This window comes from Drosophila suzukii, unplaced genomic scaffold, assembly GCF_043229965.1.
Source record: "Drosophila suzukii unplaced genomic scaffold, CBGP_Dsuzu_IsoJpt1.0 scf_20, whole genome shotgun sequence".
In the NCBI taxonomy this organism is placed as follows: domain Eukaryota; kingdom Metazoa; phylum Arthropoda; class Insecta; order Diptera; family Drosophilidae; genus Drosophila; species Drosophila suzukii.
In genome coordinates, this window is record NW_027255907.1 from 526,765 (window position 1) to 549,000 (window position 22,236).

Sequence of the window (22,236 nt, forward strand, 5' to 3'; positions counted from 1 at the left end):
TATATTGACAATAAAATAAAACAAAATGAGTGACAACAACAACAACAACAATAACTTGAATGCGGATAAAAGACAACTCACCGAAGAGTTGCATAGACAAGGACGAAAAAATTTTATCAGACGACGTGTGATAACACCAGTTTACAAAAGAAAATTGATGAAATACGCCTTTCAGGAAACCTTTGTTTTCCGGTAAGATACATCTCCCTGATTAAGAAAAGGGCACTTAAAATTTTTTCTATGGTACCAATTTTTTTTTAAGTGTAAAAAAACGTTTTTCGCACTTTTTTATTTTCTAACTCGAGTTGTGATAAACCGAATTCGGTCATTAAGGACTCATTTTACAGGTAATAGAATGCCCTTTAACTTTCTTATACACATCATTAAGTTCCATTCATTAGTTCAAAAGCTACACTTCGTCAAAGTTGAAAAATTTGGAAAAAAATCAAAAACGCTGGCATAAATGGCTTCTTTAAAAATACACGCGTAAAGACCGAAATTAGTTTTATGTTGTTTTCTTGAAGGCTGAACCATAACGGAGAATATGCGCCATAGATCACGACAATCCGTTGGTAAATCGATTTTTAACAGATTTTTAAACGTATATACCCAAGTTCAGTATTCGGGAGCAGCGGCCGTTAAACGTTATTTTAAATTTTCAGTGTTGGGGAACGTAAGAATTTGGTGCAAGTTGTTATGCATAACGTCAGTTTCCTTGCTAAAAATATATAAAAATGATTTCCTCGTAACTGCAATCGCATACTTTTTAGCTTGCCCAGCGCTAATAGCAAGGATTGGGCATAAGGCATTGATTGCTAAATATAATAACACATACCATAAAACAATTCTGATGGCGCCAAACGATGTAAGTTTTCTAAATGAAGAATTACTCCTCCAAACCGTTTACAATCATCTGAAAATCACTCATAAACCAAAATTCAAAGTTGACGATTATGTGCGAATAAGTATATATAAACATGTGTTCGAAAAAGGTTATACTCAAAACTGGACAACTGAGATATTCCAAATCAAACGGATACAAAATACCAATCCCATTACGTATATATTGAAAGATTATCAGGGAAATGATATTAAGGGAGGATTTTACGAATATGAGCTGATGAAAACTAAATTTCCCGATACATATCTAGTGGAGAAGGTTATTAGACGTCGAAATGGTAGAGCATTCGGTAAATGGTTAGGATTCTCATCAGAGCATAATTCCTGGATTGATTTGTAAACACACACACACACACACGCAGCATGAATCACTGCCGGGCTGCGCAGGACTTACTCCTGCAGTCAGCGAGGGAATGTAAGGCGGACCTGGCTGTCATCAGTCAAAGTCAAAGACGACGGCGACTGGATAACGGACACATCGGGCAAGGCCGCGATATGGCTGTGCAGAAGAAACGGTAAATCCTTTCTGGACGTGCACAAGGGCTCGGGTTTCGTCCGAGCTCGTATAGGCGAAATGTGGGTATACAGCTGCTATCTAGCACCTAGCCTCTCCACGACGGACTTTAGCCATGCCTTGGCTCGCCTTTGACGCAAGGGGCCGTTACCCCGCTATCATCGCAGGCGACTTCAACGCGTGGGCCGAAGAATGGGGATGCCCCAGCAGCAACATAAGGGGGCACACCCTACTCAATGCCTTTGCAACGCTAGACGTCACGCTGCTAAACGAAGGGACCCAGGAGACGTTCAATCGGGCTGGAGCTGGGTCTATCATAGACCTCACATTTGTGAGCTCCGCGTTAGCCCGGCGCTCTCACTGGAGAATCGGCGACTTCTTCACGGCCAGCGACCACGAGGCAATCTTATGCACAGTGGGCACACGGCCAGGACCAGAAACCCGTAACAGAGCAGTCAAGGGCTACCGCCAGGAGACGCTAAACGCCGAGGCGATGAGCAGGTGCCTCGCCGACATGCACTGCTCCACTGAAGCAGACGCGAACACCAACGCGGACGCGATAGCAGCCAGCTTGGAGGATGCGTGCAGGACAGGGATGCTGATGCGCAAACCATACAGTAGAGACCACGAGCCGGTACCTTGGTGGAACTCGGAGATAGCGACCCTCAGAAGGATCTGCCTCAGAGCCAGAAGGGCTCTTCAACGGTCAAGAAGGACCGACAGGGCCGAGGCCGCACACGTCGCCTTCAAGCAAGCCAGGAGGACCTTGAAGCACGCCATCCTGGACAGCAAACGGGAATGTTTCCTGAAGCTGTGCGACGCAGCCGAACAGGATCCGTGGGGTGGGGCCTACAGACTCGTGGTAAAGCGAGTAAGCGCAGGCAGCCGCTCTCCAACGGACCCTGAAACACTTAGCGATATTGTTCGCACACTGTTTCCTTCGGGTAGCGCCAAGGAAAGCGTACAGCACGAAACGGCGCCTACGTGGGAGATCGAGGAAGTCACGGAGGCCGAGGTTGCTGAAGCAGGACGCAGCCTGCAGAACAACAAAGCCCCAGGTCCCGACGCAGTGCCCAACAGAGCAATGAAGCTGGCGCTTGGGCTTCGGCCGGGCACTTTCGCGGACCTCTACAACGCCTGCCTGCGCGAGGGAACATTTCCCCGGAGATGGAAAGTACAGAAGCTGCTTCTACTCAACAAACCTAGGAAGCCGCCTGGTGAAGCTTCCTCCTACAGGCCAATTTGTCTGCTTGACACTGTTGGCAAAGTGTTCGAGAAGCTCATCTCGAAACGGCTAAACCTGGCCGTAGATGCGGCTGGTGGCCTATCCACCGCCCAGTTTGGTTTCCGGAAAGGAAAGTCAACGCTGGACGCGATCCGAATGGTCACCGGGACAGCTGCGGAAGCCATACGCGGGAAGCGTTGGAAAGGCGGCACAAAGAAGTACTGCCTTCTGGTCACGCTCGACATCAAAAACGCGTTCAACACGGCGAACTGGACGAGGATCATGCAGGCACTAAGGCGGCTACGGATTCCGGAGTACCTCACCAGGATAGTCGACAGCTACCTCGGCGAAAGGGTGCTGCTTTTCGATACGAGCGACGGCCCGAAAGAGTACTGCGTAACTGCTGGGGTTCCACAAGGATCGGTCCTGGGCCCCCTGTTGTGGAACACTATGTACGACGGAGTGCTGAGGCTTCCCATGCCTGTAAACGTCCACGTGACTGGCTTCGCGGACGACGTCGCCATCACGATGGTGGCCAAGACGATAGCCGAAGTGGAGGACATGGCAAACACTGCGGTGAGGAAGGTGAAATCATGGCTCTCACTCGCCGGGCTCCAACTCGCGGCACATAAAACAGAGGCCGTTCTCATAAGCAGCCGGCAACTCGTCGAGACGGCCAAGCTGACGGTCGGAGGGGTTGACATAGTCTCGCAAAGATCCATAAAATACCTAGGCGTCATGATAGACACCAGGCTGTCCTACAAAGAGCACCTAGAGTACGCCAATAAGAAGGCCGCTGCGACCGCCAGATCGCTCGCGCGGATTCTCCTGAACACAAGGGGCCCAAAGCAGGAACGGAGGAAACTCATAGCGAGCGTCGTCACGTCCCAAGTACTTTATGCCGCCCCGGTATGGGCTAAAGCCGCCACGACGCCCTCGTATATGAGTGGCGTGGCTCGCACGCACAGACTATGTGCAACAAGGATATCGTGTGCCTTCCGGACAATCTCTGAGGAAGCTGCGCTGGTCATAGCTGGTCTAGTTCCGGTGCAAGAACTGGTAAGAGAGGCGGTAGAAGTGGAGGAAACGGTCACGACCACGGACGACCAAACTAGGCGCGAGGCAAGACGGCCCGCGAGAGAGAGATCCATCTCTCGGTGGCAGGAGAGGTGGGATTCCGCAACCTCTGGACGCTGGACCCACGATCTGATTCCCGTCTTGAGTCCGTGGCTGGAAAGGAGGCACGGGCAGGTGGACTTTTACCTGACCCAGATCTTGAGTGGGCACGGATGCTTCCGGTCGTACCTGAAGAAGTACGGTCACGACACGAGTGACGGATGCCCATCCTGCGGCTCTGGAATCGAGGAGAACGCACGCCACGTCCTGTTCGAGTGCGTGCGGTTCGTAGAGGACAGGACCGCCCTGGAAATAGCGACCGGTGTCAGCACTAGCCCCAGCACGCTAGTGCCAACCATGCTAAGAGGCCAAACGGAGTGGGACGCGACGACCAAATTCGCTGCGTCTGTAATGCGAAAACTCAGGATAGCTGAGAGAGAGAGGAGAGGCCTGGACACGTAAGCTGCCGCGGTTGTGCGAAGCATTGCTTTGCGGCCGTACCGCACAACATCTGCAGTTTACGCCCATTTATCTTCTAAATGTATATTTATTAGTTGTAGTAATAAAGCTAAAAAAAAATGGAATACAAAAAAACAAAAAAAAACACGCAGCATACTATATATGTGTATGTGTAAGGCCTATAAACATTTCATTCCCTCCCGAACCGTTAAGATGTCGATAACATTAACACTAACAGGCAATACGTCAGTACTTGTTGCAGATTATTTTCCTCCAAATTGAACAGAACTATCAGTGTGCGTTAATCAGTCTGGACACTTATAATTCGATTCCAAACGTTGACGTAGACAATAATTTATTTCATGTTGGTAAACATTTGATAAAAATCCCCGTAGGTTCCTATGAAATCAGCGATATTAATGATCTATTGACACGAAAATATAGAAAGTTAACACAGAATGAGACCGACGGAAGTCCCAATTTCTATCTAGTTCCAAACTATAACACTTTGCAACCAGAAATTTTCTCTGCAACTGATGAAATATATTTCAATAAGGAAAAGTCAATCGGCTCTTTATTGGGATTCACTTCGAATATATTAAGCCCTAATATATTACATACTTCTGATAAGGCAATTGATATCACAAAAATTAATACCATTTGTGTACAATGCAATATTATAAATGGTACATATATAAACAACGAAACAACACACACACTACATCAGTTTGCGCTTGTCGTTAGTCCTGGATATAAAATAACTGAGGTGCCACAAAATGTTATATATCTACCAGTAAACACAAAAGAAATACATTCGATAACTTTAAAAATCTGTGATCAAGACGGTAATCTGATTAATTTTCGGGGTGAAAGAATTACAATAAGATTACATTTAAAACCAATATAAAAAAATGATTATATACAACAACAACAACAACGACGTCTATAAAAAGGCATTATCACTCAATTCTCCCTCACTCGCTTCACCAACGCTGACCAGATTAGCTACTCGACAACAACAACGACGGCGACGACAACAAAAACAAATCCCATTAACGGAGTGCAATAAAAAATTTTTATTGAGTTTAGGATTCAAATTAAAAAAAAAATGTCACATATAATTAACGTGCTCGAGAAACCGACTATTGATAATTCTATAATAAAGAAAGATTATCATAGTTATTCACCCTATTTGCGATCGTATGAGAACAATGACGAAATTCGGATTGCCATACAAAATCAAGATTTGTATGTGTTGCCGAGCGAAAGTTTTCTTCACATTCAAGGGCATATCACAAAAGTTGATGATCAAATCGAAACCACAATAGCTTTATTGAATAATTGTATGGCGTATCTATTTAGTGAAATACGATATGAATTGAATGGTATTGAAATTGATCGAACACGACATTTGGGTGTAACAAGCGATTTAAAAAATTATTTATCAATTAAACGAAATCAAGAACACTTGCTCGAAAATTGTGGATGGTCCATCACCGTTGAATCTGTTACTTGGATTTGCTGAGGACTACAATAAAATACTGCTGAATGGGAAACACGAGCTAGTTCTATTAAGAGGAAAAGATTGTTTATAAGAGCACTGCTGTAGCTTTAACAATGAGTCAATTGAAAATGACGATTTCGAGCATTGTTTGGAAAATGCCCCATGTACAATTGTCTGATGCTTATAAATTGTACATGTTTAATGTGATAAACAAACAAACGCCATTATTGATTCCCTTCAGGAGTTGGGATATATACTATAACCCAGTAGTTCCACAGACTACTACATTTATTTTGAGTGTTAAATTAGCTGCTGAAACTGAACGCCCTCGCTATGTTATTATCGCATTTAAAAACAATAAGAAGTATGTTCATTGTGATTTAGTCGATGTGAAAGTATATCTCAATTCTGAAGTATATCCGTATGACGGATTAAATCAAAATTTTTCTTATAATAGATATGCACTATTATACGATATGTCACAGTGCTCTTGAAGCAGAAGCAGGGTTTTTGAAAATGGATGGAAGGTTTTTGAACGTAGAGTTTTCCTACATGAGCTCTAGTTTCAGAATTTTCAAACAGCGAAATCATACCTGATCCTATTTTAAAGATACATGTGTATATATCTTCATATGTATACTCTAAGTGGATTATAAATAAGTCTGCACAGATAATAATTTCAAATACAGATTAAATGTGTTTTATATATTTCTTTTGTATTGTTTTAGTTAATTTAGAGTTGGATTAATTAGTTTAATAAGACATCTTGTCAGAAAAAATTTAAATACTTGAATATACCACTTTCAGCGTAACCCGGGACCAACGGCGTGGACGTAGTGGTAATCTGGACCCATATTTTTTTTTTGTAATTTTTTGATTTTTATTATATTTTTTTGTATTTTGTTTTTTTTATTTTGTTTTCGTTTTGTTTTTAATGTGGTTTTTCGTTTATCGAGAAATGTTCAAATGATGAAAAATAAAATAAAATGACGTCTGGTGCTACAGATAAATACGTCATTATTATATAAAAATTTGAGGAATAACAATCCTTTTTGGAATCGGAATTTCGATTATACATTGAGTGATGAAAATTCTACAACTGCTCTGAAAAGCCTCTCTAAGTATAATTCGTCTTCGATAGTATTAATTTTATACCTCTCCCAAGTTAGAGAGAATTCGCGGTGGAGTGACTCCCCACTTTGCTCAGACCAATACCCTAGTCCATTATTGTGTTCTATGAACTGAAGACATTCTTTAATGTGAGTTTTTAATACATGTATTTTCAATGTTATAGAGACGTCTTCAATTTCATGTAAAGCATCTAAAGCTTCGTTAAGCTCATTTAAATGAATATCCAGTTTTGGTCCTACTTTACCAGATGTGAAACTGCAATCGACAACTTTATTCATTATCACAAAAGCATTGAAAAAGGGTATGATTTTCAAATAACCGACTTTTTCATATATCTCAGGATCTTTTAGTTTGTGAGCTTCTTTTAAAAGTTTCCTACATGCGTTGCCTTCGAAACAATCTCCGTGGTAGTTTTTGGAAATAAGTTTTAACTTTTTCGGCCAGATCAAAGCTTTCTCTTTACCCAAAAGGGGTACTAAACCCTTCCAAAATAGATGATTTACTAAACCCATCAACACATGTAATTCAGGAATAACGCATTTTTCTAACACGGTGGTATCATCACTTTCTGTGAATAGAGGAGAGTTGATAGTACTGTGAAACTCTTTGCTGTTTTTCTTATTTCTACCAGAAAGATCGAACTGTTCGAAATCATTTCTTAAATCTCCGAAAGTTTTTAGTCTCGTGACATTGGTTTTTAAATTATTTGCATCCGAACTACAATGAGAACTGCTTACATCCTCCTGCGTAGGAGTCTTATTTTCTCTCAGGTCGTCGAGTGAAATGAAACAGTAGGGGCAAGGAAACATTGCAGATGCTGTCTGTTGGCCATTTATGATAAGCAACAATTTGAAATCCGAAACGAACTTAAAGGGAATATTATTTATTTTAGTGATTTCAAACAAAAGTTTAACATTTTCATTTGTTTCCTTAATCTTAGGAACAATGCATAGCAACACAACTCGTTTCACGCTCATCAATTTCGCTTTCTTACTTGCGCTACCACCTTCGAAATACAGACATCTTCGATTCCTATTCTGAATTGTTGAATCATCATCATCATCGTAATCACAGTTTTCTTGAAATATTGATAGAGAAATTTTGAAAAATCCGCCACCCCCGTCGGCCATTGCTTTAACACAAACGTTTCCCTGAAATTTTCTCTCTGTAACAACTGCATCAAAAAGTTCTTCTGCATCTGTGTAAACTACTGGTCTTTCTTCTTTTTTTCTATCGTCACAATCAAAAGAGTATTTACCTTTTTTATAAATATTTTGTAAAATTTTAGATTGCCCTGACATGTGCTTACTGTAATCCACGGGTACTGACTTTCTCCCAACATTTGATCTTAGAAAGTTAGCAATATTCTTCATTTTATTGCGAGATAAGCCAAGATTCACTCGCAAATTATCCAAACGCTCCTCGCTGAACGTAGTGTTTTTTTTTCATTCGGATTGACAACAATTTTCATTTTCGAACCCTTTGTACTCAACTGAATTTGCTTATTCCTAATGCGCCCGCTTGCATTGTCTTCAGAATGAATTTTTGTTTTAATAATACTAGACGCAATGTATTCTTGCTTTTTCTCGGGAACGTTTTCCATTAGTTTCAAGACAGCTTGCATATTGTTACATGAATGCTTCTTACCTTTGCTGATTTCTTGTAAGCATTTTTTACACACTTGAAGGGTAATTTTTTCCTTTTTTTGGATGTTTTTCTTTGCAAGTTTGTCAATATTTGAGGATCCATAAAGACCGTTAGTTGTGTCAATCTCAGATTCAAAGTTTCGTTTACAACCTCTACCCTTTACTACTTTTTCATGACCTTTATGTCTACCTGTTAAGCATATATAACAATTACAACTGTCCGTAGATGTGCGAGTATTTTTAGGTAAAACCAAACAAATGTAATCTGGCATACCTGGTAAAGGTCTTGTAAAAATATTCTTACTTGCATCAAATAGTGTAAGATAGCAGGTTCTGCATATGCTTAGGGGAAATTTCTCGTTATTTAAATCGTAATCTTTGTTTATAAACATCTTAATCAATGATTCATACTTTTCATTTATAAGAAATTCATTCGGCTTTCTTTTCCCGAAAAAAATTTTTTTACCGCAAGGTCCGCAGACTTTACGTCTATTTTCATCGTGAAGACAAGTTTTCGTATTGTCCATTAGAGCCTTGCAGTTTTTATGAAGTCTTATAACAATGCTGATATGTAAATAGCTCGTTACACCCGTGAGGCCTTGCGTCCATAGGGACCTGAGCACATACGCAGTAAGCATACGCGACTGTCAACTGTCGAGAGAAGCTATTGGTTCAGTTCAAATGTTTATATTATATTCAACCAAAAATTTTTCTCGACAGTCAACTGTCTTTCTCATTAGTAAATCAACTAAAATTAACTAAACTTTTGATGTTATATAACCTATGGACCTCCAATGACGAAATGAGCAATGTATTACTCATAATAACGCATCTATCACAGGTTAAATCAGTCTAACTTTAAAATAGGATCAGGTATGATTTCGCTGTTTGCAAATTTTGAAACTAGAGCTCATGTAGGAAAACTCTACGTTCAAAAACCTTCCATCCATTTTCAAAAACCCTGCTTCTGCTTCAAGAGCACTGTGATGTATATCAATTTTCAAAAAAGTTACTACGGCTGTGAGTCACAACCGTTATTATCGCTAGAGACTTATAAAAATAAGGCTCCCATTAGATGTAACGCATCAAAATGAAGCAGTAAAAAGTGGACCCATTGATATACGAATTGAGATTAAAACACAAAGTAATATCCCTTCAAAAACATTTGCATACTGTCTCATAATTCATGATAAATTATTCGAATATACACCGCAATCAAACGAGGTTAGAAAAATATTATAAATATATATATACAATGTACGTATATGTGAATATTTTTTCTATTGCGTTCTCTGTGAGAATGCAAGCAAGCAAGCATTAGTAGCAAGTCGAACTGCAAGCTAGAAACTACAATCAAAACGAGAATAAAAACGTAAAAAAAATATAAAAAATAAAAATAAAAATGTTGCGAATAATAATCATTGTAATTATTTTACTATTCGGTTGCAATTTCGGGGAGGGAAACTGTAATCCTATTCCGAATCCTGAATTTGCTTCTATTCTGAATATCACCAATAGTATCAATACAAATACAAAAAGTGTAGAATTTAATATAACATTATCGAACAACGAGGTGTTAAAAGTAAACCTCTCATTAGAATTTATGAGACAACCATCGTCAACACCACCACCACCACCACCACCAACCACAACAATAAAGCCCAGTGAGTGGGTGGATTTGATAACTGAATCGTCAACACCAACACCACCAGCAGCACCACCAACATCAACAGCTAACGATGAGGACAATGCCGAGGATAATATTAAAGTTACGGTTGATCAAGTAATCGAATTGTTTCAAGCAAACCTAATAGAAAGGGAGAAAAATATTGGAGGAATACTGAATGCAACAGTACCATTCTATAGGCACTTTAATCTCCAATATAAAGAGTCGGCTATATCAATTCGTTGTTTGTATAAAAGCAATTATCAGAAGAGAACACTAAATATAAAATGCAATCAATATATTGAGACAATCAGTATTGAACGTTTATTTCACTTTATTTCTTCGTTATCACAAGAAAAAAATACAAAAAATAAAAATACATACTTTGTATTGCAGGTGATTGTGTGTGTGTGTGCACTTATTGCGCAGTTGTGAATTTAAATCACATTTTTTTTCTCAAAGTATACTCTTATCATCCACTCAGCCAATAAATTTTAATGACCTTTTTTTCTTCGTTATCTTTCACATAACTTAAAAAAAAACGAAAAAAAACCAGCAAGCCACCTACTCAAATATAAAAATTGAGCGTGGGGGTAGAAATAAACAAATTAATGGATGCAAATGGATGCAGTTATCGCACATCCGGTGTTCAAAAGGGATTTCAAACAAAAAACACTTACTTTGTATTTGCAAGTGATTGCGAGAAAATGTAGCGTCCACATACACACACTCAATCAGCGAAAAATTTCCAATAAATAGCGCTGAGACGGTCAAATTCAAAGTCAGTTCATAATTGAATTAAGTACGTGAACAATATATATAACCAAAACTAAGCAAGCAAGCAGAAGTTAACATGGAGTCACAAACGATCAAATTCAAGAAAGTGGTAGTAGGAGCAGAAGAAGCATCCGGTTCAAATTGGTTAAGCAAATTGAGTAGACCACCGAAAGCGCTTCGATGCTCCAATTGCAAATGTGTGGTGTGTACCCACAGACAACCCGGTTACGCAACCTCAGAAGAAGACGAAGAAGAAGAAGACTATACCGTCCACGATTACAAGATCTTAAATCAAATTCCTGAGGACACCATTGAGGATAATAACGTAGGTCTCCACCATAACCATACCTGCTGCGCCTAGACAAAACAAAAAAAAAAACATAAAAAAAGAATGTAAAATTATAATTTATTCTTCATCTCTTTTTTTATTTATATTTTTTCAATCAAAAAAAAAAATAAAGGTTTGATGGTGATGGTGATGCTGCTAGTACTGATGATGGTACTACTGATGATGCTGCTGCTGCTGGTGTTGCTGATGCTGATGCTGCTGCTGCTGCTGGTGTTGCTGAAAAGGAAGATCCTCGACCCAATAAGTTGGTTAAATCCACCACTGTTAACTCTCTTGCTAAACGAAGATCTATCAACAGAGAGCTAAAGGATGAAATTGAAGAGTTTCGTACGTTATACGATGATGTAATATCTAGCGCCGATCTGAGAACCTTACGCACCGTAAAAAGACTTTTGACAGTAAGAACAGTACTTACTCCGGGGGACTACAGAGCCTTACGCCCAATCAGTGGGCAATTCATGTGGGGAGCGTTTAATTTAATGCAACGCTATCGCTTTTTGCGTGAAAACCCAACAAAAAAAAATGCTAAGATTATTATTGAAGATGATGATGACGTTTTCGGTGCGGGATACAATAATAGGAAAGAATTAAGCAGTTATGAGATTGAAACATTCGTTAATACAGACGAAGTTGATGAGCTAAAAAAAGAAATCGATGAATTTTGCATTGAGTATGAAGACATTCTCCCTGATTTTGAACTACAGACCTTACGAAATATGATGACGATAGGGGCACACATATCAGACAGCGAATTGAAGTTTTCACGTAACATTAGAAAACGTTTTAAAGTAGGAGTTTATATTATAATACAACGCTACCAGGACTTGGCTGAGAGAATTGAAAGGCGATATTAATAATATACACATATATAACAATAACCAATATATATATATTAACCTATCAACATTAATAAAAAACTTATTTACTCCTGAAAATAGAATCTCTTAATATACAACGTTCTCATTTCAGCTTACAGTCACAAAAACAAAAAAAAACAATATTATATTGTTTCTGTTTAACGATCTATTGATTATATAAATATTCACAAAATATGGCACTAGAACGTTGAACAGAAACAATATCAAAATCAACGATCGTGTGTGTGTGTGTGTGTGTGTGTAACGTAAGTTGAAGAGTATATTTTTTCTGTATCGATGAGGAAGATCTGCTATATTTAATAGATCTTTTTACGCGATCAGGAAAAAAATATATTTTTAAAGCCTTCAAAAGAAAAAAAAAAACAGAAATGCAGAGAAAGTGATGTGAGATAAAGAGTATTTTTTTTTTGTGTCGCGGAAAGAGATTTGCTATTTATTTAATAGAAGAACTCTTTCCGCGATAACAAAAAAAAGATATATCTAAAGCCTTCAATAATGTGCGTGTGTGTGTAGAAATTAACAAAAGTGAAGTGTGTGATAAAAGAGTATATTATTTGTTGTCATCATGGGAAAAATATCTGATATATTTAATAAATATAGCACCACGGTGACATCAAAAATATATTTAAAGCCTTCAAAAATGCAGAGAAAGTTAAGTGAAAGAGTATATTGTTTTGGTGTTATTGTGTTGAAAAATCTAATATATTTAATAGATATTGCACCACGATTACATCAAAAAATATATTTAAAGCCTTCAAAAACGCGGAAAAATTGAAGTGAGGGTAAAAAAAGAGTATATTGTTTATTGTTTTAACGTTATGGTATGGAAAAATCTAATATATTTAAAAGATCTTTAAACACGATAACTTCAAAAATATATTCAAAGCCTTCAAAATGCAGAGAAAGTGAAGTGAGATAAAGGGTATATTCTTTTTAATGTTATTGTGTGGAAAATCTAATATATTTAATAGATTATTCGTCATGATGACATTAAAAATATATATTTTAAGCCTTCAAAAATGTAGAGAAAGTGAAGTGAGATAAAAAATAGAGTTTATTGTTTTCTATGGGGCTACATACTCTTTGTACTATATTAATATTCACATAATACGGAGATTTGTAGTCCAAAGAAAATAATATACATACGTATATAATTTTTAAACGAGTAACGACAAAAAAAATATATTTTTAAAGTAAAGTGAGATAAAAAGAGTATATTGTTTTCTATGGTTACAAATTGTTTGTACTATATTAATATTCACGTAATACAAGAGTTTGTAAACCGAAGAAAATAATATATACATACATAACTTTTAAACGAGAGTGAGAGGACAAGTGGGAGTGCGGAGTGGACGCTATCGCAAACGAGAGTGAGAGTCCGATGACAAGCGGGAGGGGAAGGGGGGGAGGGGAAGTGAGCGCAACTCCCCAGAGGGTCAAGCACCAGGACAAGCGGGAGGACAAGCGGGAGGGGAACTGGGAGGGGGAGTGGGAGGGGAAGTGAGCGCGGCCCTAGCAGCTTCCACAACAACAACTTCCGCTCGCGATAAGCGCCCCCGCACCAGCGAAACAGTGAGTCAGAACATACAATAAAAAAGTGATCCAGAACATACAAACCCCCCATTGATCCAGAACATACAAATACACCCTACTCAAATGGTTGCTATCTGTAATTCAATTGTATTTAATTAATTGTATTTGTCAAATTCGCATATATTTACTTCTTGGACACTGTAACTTGCTGTTCTGTTAAACTGCTATAAATTTGTCTGAGCCGAACAGTTGCTGTACAGGTTGCCCAGCTAGGTATGTTGACGTCGCCTACTCCGCTGGAAGTCATCTATTGAGGACAGGAGAAGAGCTTTCTGTCACTATTACATAGCTAAATGAAGGGTCCAATCTCAGAGTAATCGGCCATGTATTGCTAAGTCATCCAAACATTTTATAATGGACCCGAAATATATTTAAAATAAATAATTTAAACGAATTTATAGGGGCTTTGATATACATTTGTATACAAGAAGCAAAAAATTAACAAGAAAGGAAAGGATACCCGTGCAGTTATAATTATTAAATTTAACAAGGAAGATCGCTATTGTTAAGTACCTCGACTATTAGATACCCGTTACTCACGAAAAGGGACCAAAGGGAAATGAAGATATGCAAGCAGCATAGCGATATTAAAATGCGCCACCTACCGGGGGTAGACAGATTTAAGCGTTATGGGCGATAGGTATTGACGCGACCAATTCATTTCAGTTAAAATTTTTATTCTAGCATGAAAATTTGTGGGAGTCAGTATTTTCGGCTAAGTTGGCATTACTAGTTAAGACATTACCCATGGTAATTAACATAAATAGCCCAGATGCAACCCTTCAGTAGCAAGGATCCGATCCTCGCTAGAATACCAAAAATACCATTTTTATGGATTTTGGGGATTTTGTGCATCCTACATCCACTCTAGACGCCATGATTTCCTCCTCTTTGTCGCAAGCTTCTCCCGAGATCGGTTCGTTCTCTGCAAAAAGTGCTATAATTTTCAAACCCGTTCGCATCCACACATCCGCGTGTGAAATTCTAGGAATTTTGGTTGAGCAGTACGACCTGTTATCACTCCCAATATTGGTGGTAAGATTATTCGACGATATATTGGAAAAATCTAATTGTAATTCCCGGAAAACAGCAGTGACCAGACCCACGTGCAAATTCTCGGAATTGACAGAAGTTTTACAGTCCTCCCTCTGCGCACAGCAAGGAGCAGGTGCCGCGTGCAGCGATTCATCAGCGGAACCATACATTTCTTCAGCGCCAGGCCATAATCGCCATTTGGGATTCTTATACCGCACACCGCGTGAAAGGAATCTGTCTTCTTTGCCACACCTGGATTAATTTCATCATCGGCATACCATAAGCGGCTTCAAAAATCGCCGCAGTCAACCCGCGTGAGGTTTTGACCTTGCCAAGCCCGCACCACGATCTACAAGTCAGATCAAGTTGCAGTTCGGGCGAAAAACGCACCGGCGCCGATTCGGCGTAATTCGGGCAAGACAGCGGAGGCGGACGCCGCTTCCCAATTGGAATTTCAGTTCCAATTCTGGCTTCCAGTTAATTTTGGCCGGGACTGCCAACTCGTTTTTGTATCGCTAAAGCGATTGTAGTTTAATTTTCTTATTTTAAATATTTGTATGACGAGTTTCTAATTTAATTTACGATTCCTATTTAGCTTTTATACTTGCGTGTGTGCTTACGACATAGTATGACATATATACACTTAAATTAAATTATCCTACAGCGCACATCGATCGTCATCAGGCCTGCTGACTTCGTTGGAGAGTTCGTAAGTACGGCATAGCCGTAAATCATTTACATTCCTACATATATATTCATTCTTGTCTGAGCCCGCACACTTTTGGTACCAATATATACATGTAATTTTTCCACATTCGCGTATTGATATAAATATTAAATAAGAATCGTTTGCACTTATCTAATTTAACGTAATCCGCCTAAGTGATTTCCTGTAATTTTTGAATAAGCTTGCCGCATATCGATAAAATATGTAATCAGTTTCGTAATAATTTAACGTAAACAAAATATCCATTTCTTTTCCTATTTGATAATCTTGTACTGACACTCGATCATATAGAGAGTCTTTTGGCGTAAAGAACGCTTAGTTCTAAGGCTTTAGTGTTAGGATTTGTAGTATTAAGAACCATGAACCATATTATCGTATTTGCCGTATTAAATGAAATTTAAGATGAATTAATTTGTGATCTTTTGAGGGCACCTTAGAGGATGTAGCGCAGCGGTTGTTTTAAGGGTGGAGTCTAATGAGACTTCACAGGTAGGGTGGGTATAGAAGGTGGCCAATAACATCTGGGCCTCCGTCTTCGATAGGTACAGTCTCTCGTCCGAATCTTAGCCGATGGGTTAAAAATTCTTATCGTTACCGTCTCTCTGTCTACTATTGTTAGTTCTGTGACACTCTTGTTTCATCTTAACACAAACCCACACCCATCTCCCTGAGTAGGCCGGTCAAAGCGTAGACAGAGGTGTTAGGGTGGACAACGCTCATAGAGTGTGTTCGTTACAGAATTAAATGGCGCCCAACAATGGAGCAAGCCCGATGCCTGATCAGGCATCTGTCGTTTGACAGCCGAGCTTCCCGAAAATATTTCAATCCATCCATTTTTGTAAAATTGTAGTTTCAGTTAGTATTTCATTTTTGACTTGGATTTGATGGTACTCTGGATAGATTCGGAGCCATACCAGCAGAAATGTTATACTTTTGTTACATGTTTTTCTATCAGTTCGGTCATACTCGGACATTATAGTTAAAAACATTCCATTTTGATTATTTGATACTTCGGAATTTTAGTTCTGATTTAAGGTCGGTTCTTTACCAAGTTTTCAGTTTTCAAACCACATCTTCTATCCAATTAAAATCGAGATTTGTTCTAGCTGGAAAAATTCGGCTAGTCCCTCTTTTGATTGGTTAGACCTCAAAATACTATTTTTATATAATTAATTCCGCAAACATTTTCAGTTAATAATTAGTACCTATCGAACGAAAATCAACCTGCTGCTACATTACTCCTCAGGATAAGCCCCTCATATTTTTATGATACTACCGCATTCCGTATTTCTCAAGGATCTTTCTCGTCTTGTCATTGTTGAATGATTATCGTATACTTCTATCGCATATCGTACATATCTATCGCATATCGTATATTTCTATCGCATATCGTATATCTTCCATTTCTCTTTTTAAGTTTTTGAGATTAGTTGGTTGTTTAGTTAGGTTTTAAAAATGTCGGTTAGGCACAGCAACGAGAACTTAGTTTCTCTAGGTGATGATGTCTCAGTGATGTGCACCCTCTGCAACGCAGTAGTTTTCGAATTGGATTTAATTGAAACTGCTTGTAAACATTGCTTTCATAAGGCTTGTCTACAAAACTGGCTGCAGGATAGCAACACTTGTCCAACATGCTCTCAACCATGTTCTCAGTCCCAGACGGTATCTAATCCGAATTCCGGTATGCAAAATCGAATGATGACCAGATCTAGGTCTCGTAACGCCGATAATCAGAACATTATTATCGTCCCTCAGAATGGCAACTTGAATCCCCAGCAAGACAATAGGCAAACTATTGACTCAGATGTAACCGAAGACCCAGATCAGCAAAGTCTTGCGAATCAAATGCGAGCATTTCAAAAAAGCATGTTAGAGAACCAGAGAACATTTCAAGTAACCATGACAGATACAATCACAGAAAAAATGACTCAGATGTTTAGCCAACTGAATAGGTCTACGTTTGTGGATAACAATACGCATCACGAATTCCATAACAATTCAGGACAAGTCGATTTCCAGAACAATCAGGGTCAAAACAGTCAGCGAGTTAGGAACTCTCCGGATGTGCGAAGCGATCGCAGCGATCTTTCTTTGGATCGTCCTGACAGAATTTCAAATGTGATTTCCAACTGGCGAATCAAATTCAGTGGGTCAGCTGACGACATCGCAATTGAGGATTTTATATATCGTGTAAACTGTCTCACTACACAAAGCCTAAACGGAAAATTCGATTTGTTGTCGCAGTTTGCAAATTTGCTATTTGCAGGTCCTGCTCTATCTTTTTACTGGCGTGTTCATAGGTCGGTAGATGACATGAACTGGCATGTATTATGCAGACGCTTAAAGGAGACATACTCAGATCAGAGATCAGACCGTGAAATAAAAAGTGCAATGCGTCGTCGTAAGGAGGGTTCAAACGAAAGTTTTGATGACTTTCTTGACGCAATGCTTATCATAGCTAATTCCCTCCGAGAACCCATGCATGATAGTGAGTTAGCCAGCGAAGTGCGCCACAATCTTAAGGCAGACTTGAAACTTGAGTTACTGCATGTTGACACCCCTTCTTTGGAAGCTTTGCGTAAGGTGTGTCACCGCCACGAAAAATTTTATCGCGGCACTAAGTTTTAAAGCGTTGACTTCTCCTGACTCCTTTTTCAGTTTTAATTGTTAGTCAGGGACTAAAAATCAAAACTGTGGTTGTGGGAGTCAGTATTTTCGGCTAAGTTGGCATTACTAGTTAAGACATTACCCATGGTAATTAACATAAATAGCCCAGATGCAACCCTTCAGTAGCAAGGATCCGATCCTCGCTAGAATACCAAAAATACCATTTTTATGGATTTTGGGGATTTTGTGCATCCTACATCCACTCTAGACGCCATGATTTCCTCCTCTTTGTCGCAAGCTTCTCCCGAGATCGGTTCGTTCTCTGCAAAAAGTGCTATAATTTTCAAACCCGTTCGCATCCACACATCCGCGTGTGAAATTCTAGGAATTTTGGTTGAGCAGTACGACCTGTTATCACTCCCAATATTGGTGGTAAGATTATTCGACGATATATTGGAAAAATCTAATTGTAATTCCCGGAAAACAGCAGTGACCAGACCCACGTGCAAATTCTCGGAATTGACAGAAGTTTTACAGTCCTCCCTCTGCGCACAGCAAGGAGCAGGTGCCGCGTGCAGCGATTCATCAGCGGAACCATACATTTCTTCAGCGCCAGGCCATAATCGCCATTTGGGATTCTTATACCGCACACCGCGTGAAAGGAATCTGTCTTCTTTGCCACACCTGGATTAATTTCATCATCGGCATACCATAAGCGGCTTCAAAAATCGCCGCAGTCAACCCGCGTGAGGTTTTGACCTTGCCAAGCCCGCACCACGATCTACAAGTCAGATCAAGTTGCAGTTCGGGCGAAAAACGCACCGGCGCCGATTCGGCGTAATTCGGGCAAGACAGCGGAGGCGGACGCCGCTTCCCAATTGGAATTTCAGTTCCAATTCTGGCTTCCAGTTAATTTTGGCCGGGACTGCCAACTCGTTTTTGTATCGCTAAAGCGATTGTAGTTTAATTTTCTTATTTTAAATATTTGTATGACGAGTTTCTAATTTAATTTACGATTCCTATTTAGCTTTTATACTTGCGTGTGTGCTTACGACATAGTATGACATATATACACTTAAATTAAATTATCCTACAGCGCACATCGATCGTCATCAGGCCTGCTGACTTCGTTGGAGAGTTCGTAAGTACGGCATAGCCGTAAATCATTTACATTCCTACATATATATTCATTCTTGTCTGAGCCCGCACACTTTTGGTACCAATATATACATGTAATTTTTCCACATTCGCGTATTGATATAAATATTAAATAAGAATCGTTTGCACTTATCTAATTTAACGTAATCCGCCTAAGTGATTTCCTGTAATTTTTGAATAAGCTTGCCGCATATCGATAAAATATGTAATCAGTTTCGTAATAATTTAACGTAAACAAAATATCCATTTCTTTTCCTATTTGATAATCTTGTACTGACACTCGATCATATAGAGAGTCTTTTGGCGTAAAGAACGCTTAGTTCTAAGGCTTTAGTGTTAGGATTTGTAGTATTAAGAACCATGAACCATATTATCGTATTTGCCGTATTAAATGAAATTTAAGATGAATTAATTTGTGATCTTTTGAGGGCACCTTAGAGGATGTAGCGCAGCGGTTGTTTTAAGGGTGGAGTCTAATGAGACTTCACAGGTAGGGTGGGTATAGAAGGTGGCCAATAACATCTGGGCCTCCGTCTTCGATAGGTACAGTCTCTCGTCCGAATCTTAGCCGATGGGTTAAAAATTCTTATCGTTACCGTCTCTCTGTCTACTATTGTTAGTTCTGTGACACTCTTGTTTCATCTTAACACAAACCCACACCCATCTCCCTGAGTAGGCCGGTCAAAGCGTAGACAGAGGTGTTAGGGTGGACAACGCTCATAGAGTGTGTTCGTTACAGAATTAAATGGCGCCCAACAATGGAGCAAGCCCGATGCCTGATCAGGCATCTGTCGTTTGACAGCCGAGCTTCCCGAAAATATTTCAATCCATCCATTTTTGTAAAATTGTAGTTTCAGTTAGTATTTCATTTTTGACTTGGATTTGATGGTACTCTGGATAGATTCGGAGCCATACCAGCAGAAATGTTATACTTTTGTTACATGTTTTTCTATCAGTTCGGTCATACTCGGACATTATAGTTAAAAACATTCCATTTTGATTATTTGATACTTCGGAATTTTAGTTCTGATTTAAGGTCGGTTCTTTACCAAGTTTTCAGTTTTCAAACCACATCTTCTATCCAATTAAAATCGAGATTTGTTCTAGCTGGAAAAATTCGGCTAGTCCCTCTTTTGATTGGTTAGACCTCAAAATACTATTTTTATATAATTAATTCCGCAAACATTTTCAGTTAATAATTAGTACCTATCGAACGAAAATCAACCTGCTGCTACATTACTCCTCAGGATAAGCCCCTCATATTTTTATGATACTACCGCATTCCGTATTTCTCAAGGATCTTTCTCGTCTTGTCATTGTTGAATGATTATCGTATACTTCTATCGCATATCGTACATATCTATCGCATATCGTATATTTCTATCGCATATCGTATATCTTCCATTTCTCTTTTTAAGTTTTTGAGATTAGTTGGTTGTTTAGTTAGGTTTTAAAAATGTCGGTTAGGCACAGCAACGAGAACTTAGTTTCTCTAGGTGATGATGTCTCAGTGATGTGCACCCTCTGCAACGCAGTAGTTTTCGAATTGGATTTAATTGAAACTGCTTGTAAACATTGCTTTCATAAGGCTTGTCTACAAAACTGGCTGCAGGATAGCAACACTTGTCCAACATGCTCTCAACCATGTTCTCAGTCCCAGACGGTATCTAATCCGAATTCCGGTATGCAAAATCGAATGATGACCAGATCTAGGTCTCGTAACGCCGATAATCAGAACATTATTATCGTCCCTCAGAATGGCAACTTGAATCCCCAGCAAGACAATAGGCAAACTATTGACTCAGATGTAACCGAAGACCCAGATCAGCAAAGTCTTGCGAATCAAATGCGAGCATTTCAAAAAAGCATGTTAGAGAACCAGAGAACATTTCAAGTAACCATGACAGATACAATCACAGAAAAAATGACTCAGATGTTTAGCCAATTGAATAGGTCTACGTTTGTGGATAACAATACGCAGCACGAATTCCGTAACAATTCAGGACAAGTCGGTTTCCAGAACAATCAGGGTCAAAACAGTCAGCGAGTTAGGAACTCTTCGGATGTGCGAAGCGATCGCAGCGATCTTTCTTTGGATCGTCCTGACAGAATTTCAAATGTGATTTCCAACTGGCGAATCAAATTCAGTGGGTCAGCTGACGACATCGCAATTGAGGATTTTATATACCGTGTAAACTGTCTCACTACACAAAGCCTAAACGGAAATTTCGATTTGTTGTCGCAGTTTGCAAATTTGCTATTTGCAGGTCCTGCTCTATCTTTTTACTGGCGTGTTCATAGGTCGGTAGATGACATGAACTGGCATGTATTATGCAGACGCTTAAAGGAGAGATACTCAGATCAGAGATCAGACCGTGAAATAAAAAGTGCCATGCGTCGTCGTAAGCAGGGTTCAAACGAAAGTTTTGACGACTTTCTTGACGCAATGCTTATCATAGCTAATTCCCTCCGAGAACCCATGCATGATAGTGAGCTAGCCAGCGAAGTGCGCCACAATCTTAAGCCAGACTTGAAACTTGAGTTACTGCATGTTGACACCCCTTCTTTGGAAGCTTTGCGTAAGGCGTGTGACCGCCACGAAGAATTTTATCGCGGCACTAAGTTTTAAAGCGTTGACTTCTCCTGACTCCTTTTTCAGTTTTAATTGTTAGTCAGGGACTAAAAATCAAAACTGTGGTTGTGGGAGTCAGTATTTTCGGCCAAGTTGGCATTCCTAGTCAAGACATTACCCATGGTAATTAACATAAATAGCCCAGATGCAACCCTTCAGTAGCAAGAATCCGATCCTCGCTAGAATACCAAAAATACCATTTTTATGGATTTTGGGGATTTTGTGCATCCTACATCCACTCTAGACGCCATGATTTCCTCCTCTTTGTCGAAAACTTCTCCCGAGATCGGTTCGTTCCCTGCAAAAAGTGCTATAATTT

The 22,236-nt window shown here is 39.4% G+C and overlaps 1 protein-coding gene and 1 long non-coding RNA gene across 4 annotated transcripts; both read left to right on the top strand.

Moving 5' to 3' along the window:
• The first annotated feature begins 10,800 nt into the window (after window positions 1-10,800).
• LOC139354749 (uncharacterized) lies at window positions 10,801-12,235 on the top strand. Its single transcript, XR_011605613.1, has 3 exons — window positions 10,801-11,263; window positions 11,400-11,531; window positions 11,586-12,235. It is a non-coding gene; the product is annotated as an uncharacterized lncRNA (long non-coding RNA).
• Window positions 12,236-14,456: 2,221 nt separating this feature from the next.
• LOC118879741 (uncharacterized) lies at window positions 14,457-22,181 on the top strand. Of its 3 annotated transcripts, none has more exons than XR_011605605.1 (3): window positions 14,457-14,793; window positions 14,852-18,559; window positions 18,615-19,693. XR_011605605.1 is itself a non-coding variant. In XM_070998996.1 (3 exons), exon 3 carries the CDS (start codon window positions 20,742-20,744, stop codon window positions 21,912-21,914), a length of 1,173 nt encoding a protein of 390 aa, XP_070855097.1. In that variant the 5' UTR covers window positions 14,459-14,793; window positions 14,849-18,559; window positions 18,615-20,741; the 3' UTR covers window positions 21,915-22,181. The 3 variants fall into 3 exon arrangements, 1 of the variants encoding a protein (XP_070855097.1); XR_011605606.1 differs by having other exon boundaries at window positions 14,458-14,793; window positions 14,849-18,559; window positions 18,618-19,693; XM_070998996.1 differs by having other exon boundaries at window positions 14,459-14,793; window positions 14,849-18,559; window positions 18,615-22,181.
• The last annotated feature ends 55 nt before the right edge of the window (window positions 22,182-22,236 follow it).